The sequence below is a fragment of the Melospiza georgiana genome, chromosome 4, assembly GCF_028018845.1.
Source record: "Melospiza georgiana isolate bMelGeo1 chromosome 4, bMelGeo1.pri, whole genome shotgun sequence".
NCBI lineage: Eukaryota > Metazoa > Chordata > Aves > Passeriformes > Passerellidae > Melospiza > Melospiza georgiana.
Window position 1 is genome coordinate 62,497,699 of NC_080433.1, and position 9,695 is coordinate 62,507,393.

The 9,695-nt window shown below is 51.9% G+C and overlaps 1 protein-coding gene across 1 annotated transcript; it reads left to right on the forward strand.

The window, feature by feature from the left end:
* The first annotated feature begins 3,910 nt into the window (after positions 1–3,910).
* On the forward strand, positions 3,911–8,951 carry PIM3 (Pim-3 proto-oncogene, serine/threonine kinase). Its single transcript, XM_058022424.1, has 6 exons — positions 3,911–4,443; positions 4,771–4,880; positions 5,026–5,076; positions 5,369–5,732; positions 7,029–7,205; positions 7,358–8,951. The coding sequence occupies exons 1-6, from the start codon at positions 4,362–4,364 to the stop codon at positions 7,540–7,542; spliced, it is 969 nt and encodes a 322-aa protein (XP_057878407.1). The 5' UTR covers positions 3,911–4,361; the 3' UTR covers positions 7,543–8,951.
* Positions 8,952–9,695: the final 744 nt, after the last annotated feature.

Below are 9,695 nucleotides of genomic sequence, written 5' to 3' on the forward strand. Positions count from 1 at the left end.
ATTACCACAACATCAAAAATGTTATTGAAAACAGCCATCTCGAATTTCCCAAGGACAAACTGTGTTTAGTCACTCTGATTGTCTTCTACAACTGCATTACAGGCTTCCCTGGGTGAGATTAGAGTAGGTGTTGCTCCCCTTGCCTGTGAACTTTGATAGTTCTGCAGCCAGATTGGGAAGATATAGGTATACTACAAGGTGCAATAAAAACTGGCCAGGTCATGGGCCTCAAAATGTAGCTAATAACTGTTTCAACTCCAATTAGCAGGTTACTCCAAGAGATATTTCTTAGGATCAATAAAATGGCTGATATTATTTAACTTTTTCATCCGTGACCCTTGGAAATACAAGGTGACAACAAATCAAGGGGAGCTGTTGATATACTGGAGCGTACAGCTGCTATTCAAACTAGTTGAATAAGCGTATAACACACACATCTGTACTGGACTTCCAAAACGAGAATGCCGGGATCCCACATGTGGGACAGGACACAGGCAGGGAGAGCGCAGGCGGGAACTAACGGTTCCACAGGAGAAGACCCAGAGGACCACAAACCAACAAAGCCAGCAGTGTGTGCCTGCAGAAATGAACACTGACCACATCTTGGAGTGCCACAGCCTGCAGGTCAAGGGACATGATTACTGCCCTCTCTTCAGCACAGATGAAGCCACATCTAGGGCACAGTGTTCAGTTTGTTCTCTTGCCAAATGAAAGAGAGACTGAAGAGAATCAAGCTAAGAGTCATTAAGGGAGCTCTGACATATAAGGAGGTCGAGTGACCTAGAAATACCAATATTCTTGTAAATTTAATGGATATTTACTGCCAGAGCTTTCTTAGCAGTATTCCTTATGGTCACATTATGAGAACAGATGCATTTTTTTAGTCCCATCCAACACTACAATGGCTATATAAGCACATATTAGAGGCCATTAATGTCACTGGTGCAGTACCTGATGATGTGCCACAGCAAATTTTGAGCTGGGTTCCATACAGACATTAAAAGGTAGCCTGAAGGGAGTACTGTTCTGCAAGCAGAAAATTCCATGGATCTTCCATATTCCTGTGCCTGACAAACTTACTCCTGCTCAGGGACTGTTGCACAGAAAAATGAATCCTAAATCAAACTGGCATCCTACTCATGAATGATTTTCCATTTATAGTCACAAAGCCACTGTTAAAGTGGCCAAAACTAGTTTATAAAATATTTCTGCAGCTATAATTGTTTAGGACCACTGAACTGCATGTTCCAAGCCAGATCAAAAGGAGCACCACAAACCCTGTGTAAAGGGTAAATTCCATGTCTGGGATCCATCTGTAATTCTGTCAAACCAAGAGTGCTTGTAGCTGTTTACAAATTAAATGTCTGTCTGCCAAAATTAAGTGAATGAAGAACAAATACCCCCTTATCACCCTTTTTTTTTCAGTAACTATCTTGTTTTCTTTAATGTTAAATGTAAAATAACCCCCCTTTCACACTGGTGTGAAAATACAAATCAGATTGGGGGTTACATCAATGCCAGGATTGATCCCAGAATTTTTAGATTACCATTTTGCTACAAATATATATGTGGAAAGGTATGTTATTTTTTTTTTTATAGCTGACACAGCTGAAGACGTAGCTTAAATGCAACAGGATTTTGAGGGAACTGTATTATTTCCTAAACAGGTTCAAGGCAAATGTATCACCGATTTACTATAGATTGGCCACACACAGAGATGAATTTAAGCAATTCCAAATATAGTTGGAATTACAAGACCTGATGTTTTTAGGTTTACAGACTAGTGATCCATGCATGATTTTTCATGCCTGGTCATATTAAAAAAAGCACGAATTAGTAACAACTTGCAGTGTTAATACCATAAATAATTAGCACTTACACATATTACACGTATTAACTTTTATTGATGTGATTTGAGAGAGCCAAAAGGTAGGGTTTAACAAAAAATTAAAAAAAAAAAAAGGAAAAAAAAAATCTTTTTTTATTGCTTTATCTCATAAACCCGTATCATTAGCTTTAAGGAAAAAAAAAAATCCATAGACATGAAACCTCCTGAATTCCTCAGCTACTCAATACCTCAATGGTTTGTTTTGGAGCCCCTGCAAATTGGTCTGTATGACAAGCAGTAACTTTAATAGGCCAACAGATCTATCTTCAAAAAATACATCCTGGGACATGAAGGGTTGAAACTGCGCCTGCAAACTTGACCTTTACATCAGCTGGTCTAATCTAATAAAAGATATTACTTCTCCCTAGAAGTCCTTGCTTTGTTTATGGGCACGACCGCCCGGGATTACAGCAGTGCTATTATCAGACAATGCCAACTGCTAGGCTCTCCCCGAGAGCCCGGCTGGGAGGGGCTGCCCAAAACGCCCCCACACCGGGGATCCCCGCGGAGCTCCGCTCCCTGCAGCTCCGCCGCCGTCCCACCTGGCCCGCGGCGGCTGACAGACAGGGCCGTGGTGGGTGACTGGCAGGGCCGTGGTGGGTGACAGCGCGGCGGTGTCACCGGCCTGGCGGTGACAGGGTGCGGAGGGGCGGCCGCCGAGCTGTCTGCAAACGGCGGGGCGCTGCCGGCCTGAGCGCCAGCGCCTGGAGCGCATCTGGGCTGGGCTCGCAGTAGCTGCTGGAGCGTTCATTAAGATGTTGTTGCCCACCCAGCATCGCAGTCAATTTCTAAAGCAATCGCCCACAGCTTTGCTGGACAGACACTCGGCAAGATGCCCTCGATGCTCTCGGGCTTCTCCCTCCGCCTGGGCGCCCCGAACTGTCTGGGTATCCCTTCAGAAAAGGCGGGAGCGACGGCGGAGCCCGGAGCGCGGTGCCCGGCGCGGCCTCAGGGCACAGGGACCCCCGCGGCCCCGGTGGCACGGGACGCGCCCCCATTCCTGTTGATGCAGCGCCCCCTGCGGGGCGGGCGGCGGCGGCGGCGCCGGGCAGTGGAGCAGCTCCGTGCCCTCTCCAGGCGCGGCGCCTCGGCGGGGCGGGAAGCGCTCAGCTCCTCCGAGCTGCGCCGCCAGGACTCCGGCGCCCGCCGTCGCGCCGCACCGGCCCCGCGGGGCTTCCGCACAGGGGAGGTGACTGACAGAGGCAGGCGCGGAGGGCAGGCGCCGGCGTCCCCCCGCGCTGGCACGGGGCCGAACTGCGCCGAGGCGAGGGGGCAGCGCTGGGGAGGAGGAGGAGAAATCGCCGCTGAGGGCGAGGGAGCGCGCCGCGTGCTCACTGGGGAGCACCGGCTGGCAAAATGAGCGGAGTCCGACCACCATGCCGGGGCTCCTGGAACCCCAGGCGCGCTCCGCAGAGCCGCGGCCCACCGTGCCCCGGCAATGTTGGCGCCCCGCCCCCGCGCAGCCCCGGACGCGGCGGCTCGGAGCGACCTTCCCGCAGCCCGGGGCGGGGCGCGCCCGGCGCGCCGCGGCATTCCCGCCCTGCCGCCGCCTGGCCGCGCGCCGCATGCAAATGAGGGCTCTCCTCATTGGGCCGCACCGGGAGCCCTTTGAAAGGGCGCCCGGCGATTGGCCACGCGGCAGCGTTAACGCACACGGGAGAATCTCCCCCCCCCGCCTTTTTTTTTTTTTTTTTTTGCCGCTAATGTGTGATGCGTTCCTCTCAGACGATGTGTAACTCTGCGCGCCAGTTACTACAGATTAAGTAGTTCCCAGCCCCCCGCCCTCCCCGTGTCCGCCCGTGCGGTGGGGCGGGATAGGGCGCTGCAGTCACGGCCGCCGCCCCGCGGGGGCTCCGGCGCAGAGGGGAGGGGGCGGCGGGGACCGCGGGGAGAGGTGTTTCCCCCCTCCCCCGCGGAGGGATATTCTCGGCGCTCTCGCCGCACTCTGCCCGCACCAAAATATTGGGAGTTAAGAGGCGGCTCGGCGGCGCCGCCGGCTCAGAAGCGCGCGGGCAGCTCGGCGGCGGCGCGGTCTGTCCTCCGCCCGCCACGGCTCCACTGCGGCGCCCAGCCCGCTCCTGCCACCGCGGCCCCCGCAGGGGCGGGCTCCACGCGCGGAGCCGAAGCCCCCGGACTTGTCTGCCTCCGCGGAGAGCTATAGTTCTGCTTGTGCCTGCCTGCGCCCCGAGCGGCTTTCGCCGGGTGGAAGAAGAAACGCGGGAGCGGCGCGTTCGCTGATAGCGTTTCTCCGGAGGACTTTGTGCGACCGACACTTGGACTACTGCCGGCGGGGACGGACCCCCAAGGACTTCGTGGGTTCCCGCTCCCGGCCGAAGAAGGAGCCGCGCAGAAGCTTTCGGCGGCCCGCCGCCCTCCGCCGGCTCCGGAGAGAGGAGAGCCGCGCCGAGCCGAGAGGACGCCGGCGGAGCTGCCGCGGGGAACTAACTCGACGTTTTTCTCCCCTCCTCGGAAGATGTTGCTTTCCAAGTTCGGCTCGCTGGCGCACATCTGCAGCCCCAGCATGGACCACTTGCCGGTGAAGATCCTCCAGCCAGGTACGAGGCTGGGGTGTCCCTGCCAGCGCCGCGCCGGAGGGGCGCGGACCGGCCCTGCGTTACCGGGGCGTTGGGCTCGGCGTCTCGCAACTCACGGAGCTGCGTTTATATATTTTTTAAATTTTTTTTAACAGAAAAATATTTTTTTATAAAGCCTTGGTCGGAATCAGGGCAGCGCACACAGTATGGTTCTGCCAGGCAGAGCGTTTGTGGGCTTTTTTTTTTTTACATTATTCATTATTTTTATCATTATTACTGTTATTATTATTTTTCGGGTGCAGCGCGGTTGCGGACATTAACGCGGCATTTTCCCTCTTGTTTACGCAGTGAAAGTGGAGAAGGAGCCCTTTGATAAAGTCTACCAGGTGGGCTCCGTGCTGGGCAGCGGGGGCTTCGGTACCGTGTACGCAGGGAACAGGATCGCCGACGGGCTGCCGGTGAGGCGCGGGGCTCCCGGGCGGGGGCGGCGGGCGGGAGCGTGGCGCGGGAAGCGGCGGGCGCGGCCGGCCCGGCCCTCGGCGGCGGGGCGCAGGGTGAGCCCGCCCCGCCGCTCACGGCGCCTCCGTTCTCCGCACTCCGCAGGTCGCCGTGAAGCATGTGGTGAAGGAGCGGGTGACCGAGTGGGGCACCATTGTAAGTACCCGGGGGGGCTCCGGGGGTGCCGCGGGGCTCCGCCGCGGCGAGGCCATTGTGTGGGCGGTGGGGCCCGCCCCGCTGGCGCGGCCTCTGCGTCGGGAGGGAATTTGGCGGGGGTTCGCCGCCGCAGCGCCGCGCCCGCCCCTCGGACTGCGGCAGCGGCAGAGGGGGCCCGCCGGCCGCGCCCTCCTCCCCGCCCTGCGCGCCCTCCCCGCCTCCCTCCCCTCAGCACGGGGGTGCCCCGGGCCGCGCCACCCCCCTGCTAACCCGCGCCCCTTTTTCTGCCCAGAGCGGCATCATGGTGCCCCTGGAGATCGTCCTTCTCAAGAAGGTGGGCTCCGGCTTCAGAGGGGTCATCAAGCTGCTAGACTGGTACGAGCGGCCCGACGGGTACCTGATCATCATGGAGCGGCCCGAGCTGGTGAAGGACCTGTTCGACTTCATCACGGAGAAGGGTGCCCTGGACGAGGAGACGGCCCGCGGGTTCTTCCGGCAGGTGCTGGAGGCGGTGCGCCACTGCTACGGCTGCGGCGTGGTGCACCGGGACATCAAGGACGAGAACCTGCTGGTTGACCTCCGCACGGGCGAGCTGAAGCTCATTGATTTTGGCTCAGGGGCCCTCCTCAAGGATACAGTCTATACCGATTTCGACGGTACGTGCCTCCCACCCTTCCCGTGCCCCTCCCGAGGTGATGCCCTCCCCAGAGCTGCCGCTTAGCCCCCTTCCAGTGACCAGTCACAGCAAGCAGAGCCCCTGGTGCGGGGGTTCATATCAGGTCTATCGGTAATGGAAACCCGTGGACCCGAAGCCGCTTAGGGGTGTTCAGTTGCGTAGGAAAGAAGCGATTCCAGGCAGTGACGCAGCAGTTTATGTTTCCCTGTCTTGGAAAAAGCGGGGTTTTTTTCCTAGAGGGCGATCTGTTTACATGGAGGTTTTGCCAGTGTCGGATGTTTCCATGTGTGGATATGCAGTTTTTATATGCGGTGGTTTTTTTTAACTCGGAGTGGTGCCTCCCCCGCTCCCGTTCTGCCAGTGTCCTGGAAATCCCGCATTGCAGATTTTAAAGCGATGGGGACAAATGCACTCCCTCGAAATGACTTGCCACAGTGGCTGGGGTCGATGCTTTAGAGGTGGGAAAGCTGAACACAAGCCAGCGTGTGACCAGGGGGAGCGTTTCCCCCAGTGCTTGGAGTAGCCCTGATGTAACGCCGGGGTCCCGCTCCCCCCGCCCCAGCTGCCGCGCTCACATCTGTTTGTTGTGAAACCCGAAGCCCTGCCGCACGTGACCCTCGCATCACGAATTCCCCGTTTTGTTTGGTATCCAAGGAGCCCTCGGACACTGGAGGGAGGGAGGGAGGAGGAGAAGGGGGGCGAGTTGGGAAAAGCTGCCGCATAGAAGCCCCGGGGGGAGGCCTTAAAAACATAGAAATCGTAAGCGGCCCTATTTTGTTTACTGCCCTGTGGAATTGGATAAAGCAGATTAGCCCCGTGTAATGCGGGCAGACCTGAGTTTCACCTTCTTGTCGCCCTCTCCTCCTCCCTGCCAGCCCCCTTTGTCCTTTTGTGTCTATTTTTGGTGTGATGCTGCAGACGCCACGTGGTCAGTGAAAGGGAGCTTGCCTCAGTAAACAGTCAGCTGATGGGGCTGTGTTATTCCTTGCAACAAAATAGAACAACCGGATGGGCCAAGTCTGTTGATGGTGTAACCCTGCAGATGACCTGAAATTACACTGCTAATGGCTTTGGCTTGTGAAAAATTTAAAGCTGTTTAGTTTTCTGGGTTTGGTGTTGATTTTTTTTGTGGGTTTTTTTCTTTTTTTTGATTTTTTGAAATTCCTAAATGTCAAGTTTTTCAATTTAACTTAGCTCTGCCAGAAGGAGCTGAATAATGGGGAAACACTTTAAACCTATAACTCTAATTGTGTTGTGGTTTTTTTTTTTCTTTCAGGAACGAGAGTATACAGCCCTCCAGAGTGGATCAGATACCACAGATACCATGGGCGGTCCGCAACAGTATGGTCCCTGGGAGTGCTGTTATATGACATGGTTTGTGGAGACATCCCTTTTGAGCAAGATGAAGAAATCTTGAGGGGGCGATTATACTTCAGGAGAAGAATTTCACCTGGTAAGTTCTGCAGAAGTCCATTTGGTTTTTTTGTTTTGGGGTGTTTTTTTAATGTCTTGTACTCATGAGCTTGTGTGGGTGGATTTTTGTTACTGAGGATTGTCATTTTTTTTACTTTTTTAGTCTAATACGGCTTTCTTTTTTTGTTACAGAATGTCAACAGCTGATCAAATGGTGCCTTTCACTGAGGCCTTCAGACAGACCAACACTTGAGCAGATTTTTGACCATCAATGGATGCACAAATCTGAAGTAGTGAAGTCTGAGGACTGTGACATAAGGCTACGGACCCTTGATACTGATGTATCTAGCACAAGTTCAAGTAATGAGAGTCTGTGAATTACTAAGGACCTCGCACTGGGAGGGGGAGCTTCAAGCAGAAAGACCACAGTGCTGCTGCCAATACATAGGAGGGGCTAGAAAAATGCATTCATTATTCTGTAGTTGAATCTTTGTCTGAGGGACTTGATTTTGTTTTCCCCCTTTGCTGGTTTCTGCTTTGGAATGAGAGATTTCCTTTGGAAACGCTGATGTTTGGGAGTTGCAGGCCAGTACTTAGTCAAAGACTGACCTTATTAAGAAAGCAGTGACCTCTTGAATACATGGTAAACTTTTTTGCTCTCATAGAGCCTGGACTAGATTTTATTTGCTTTTGAGTGCCTTTTTGAAAGCTGCTTCAGTGGGACTTTCTTTTTTGAGCTGTCTATGTCCAAAGAAGATCCAGTTCATTATAGGAATTTGCTCCCTTTAGACTCAGTGCTGGGGGAAGCAGCTCCTATGATGCATTGGAGAACCTGTTCGGTGATTGAATGAAGTAGTCCCATCCACTGGTGATGGAATACTTGAACACAGACATTTCACTCCTGCCCCCTGCCCTTTACAAATCCAACCCACCTCTGCTGCTCAAAATATTTCCTATAGCCTGCACAGAAATATGAACAGGTATATCGGCTTCTTTATCAGAAACATTTATTCATGTTTCCTTTTATCATCTCTACCATTGGGCATGAGAAGCCCCTTTCTCAACTCCCCCCAGCCTTTTGTCACCCTGCGAGTCTTAAAAGTATGTATGGGCATGTTGAATGCACAATCAATGCAATATTCAAGGACTTCTACTTTTTTTTTCCATACCTGTATAATGTGTTTATGTAAACTTGGTTTTTCCCGTGTACTATACAGTTATTTATTGTTTGGATTTTAGAAGACCTCCCACAGTTTTCAACTGTGGCTATTTATTTGGTTAATTTATTTGGTTAGAGTTATTCAACACTGTGCTTTCCCCTCCTTCTCCCCATGGGAATTCTAGTGGTTTGCCCATGGCACTTTTTTTTCTGCATTCCTGTCAACTTTTGGTTACAAAAAAATAAAAGTAAAAAAAATTTCTGACCTTACCAGTTTTTTGTTGGAAGATGGGAAATTGTTGTACAAAGTCTAATTTAAGGGAAATAGAATGACTTTTTAAAGTTAGTCAGTATGCCTTTTGTCTGGTATTATTGTACCAGAAGTGTAAAGTAATGCTGTTTGGAAGGGTTTTAAATTATTGACATTGTACAGTCTCCGTGCATTGGCTCTGGAAGGTAGAGTGGCAGAGTCATAAACCTTAATTTATTTTAATAGCTGTGTTTCTGTGATCTGGTTGCATTTATGCAGCTTGGATTTGGATTTTTTTCTTCTGTTTAACGGTGTGAAATGTATGGAGATCATATTTTTTATACAGGTATTTCAATTAAACTTTTTTGTATGTAACAGTTCTGTGTTTGTGTACTTACTTTTACCTTCATTGTTACTTGTGATGAGCTGGGAAACACACTCTGTTACCATCTCAACCCTTGTTAAAGGCCTGCAGCAGCTGAGCCAGAGTTAGGAGAAGGTCTATGCCATTAAGCAGTGACCATTGTGAAAGAATTAAGCAATCCCTCCCCTGAGCTCTATCTGCTCCTCAATCACTGCGTTTGATGCTGGACTGAGGAAGGAGTACAATACAACAGCACTAATGGCCTACATAAAAGGGAATTGGCCCTGTAATTGTGGGACTTTTACCTCTGTAAACACTGAATATCAGTGTACTTGTCCTTAAGTATAACAAGGAAGGGGTTCTGTAGCTGCTGGTGGTTACTGTTTTCACAGTTGATATGTTTACTTTCCATTACGTTCAGTTTCCTTCTTCCCACTTACACCTTCCTTCTCGGGCTGGGTGAGGACTTCTGGTAAAGGGACTGCATTCTTGGGGATCAGGGTGATTGTTTTCCTTCAACTCCTAGATTATCAAACGGGTGTGTCTGTCACTTGATGGAGTATGATACAGTGGAGCATGTGCCATTCTCACCTACAGCAGAGGACAAGAGAAATGTCCTCAGCGTTTATCTTCACATCTTGGGAGTCAAGTCCTGCAGATTAACGATTTCATCCTCGTTTCTCTGTAGCCGGAGACTTACCTGACTTGGTCTTGTTGCGGGGGCGGTAGTGATTACAAGGTTTAACTACTGCTGAGG

Coding starts and splice junctions, on each gene's coding strand:
- PIM3 (XM_058022424.1), top strand. CDS start 4,362: ATGTTGCTTTCCAAGTTCGGCTCGCTGGCGCACATCTGCAGCCCCAGC. Junction 5,733..7,028: donor AGTCTATACCGATTTCGACG/GTACGTGCCTCC, acceptor TTTTTCTTTCAG/GAACGAGAGTATACAGCCCT. Junction 7,206..7,357: donor CAGGAGAAGAATTTCACCTG/GTAAGTTCTGCA, acceptor TTTTTGTTACAG/AATGTCAACAGCTGATCAAA.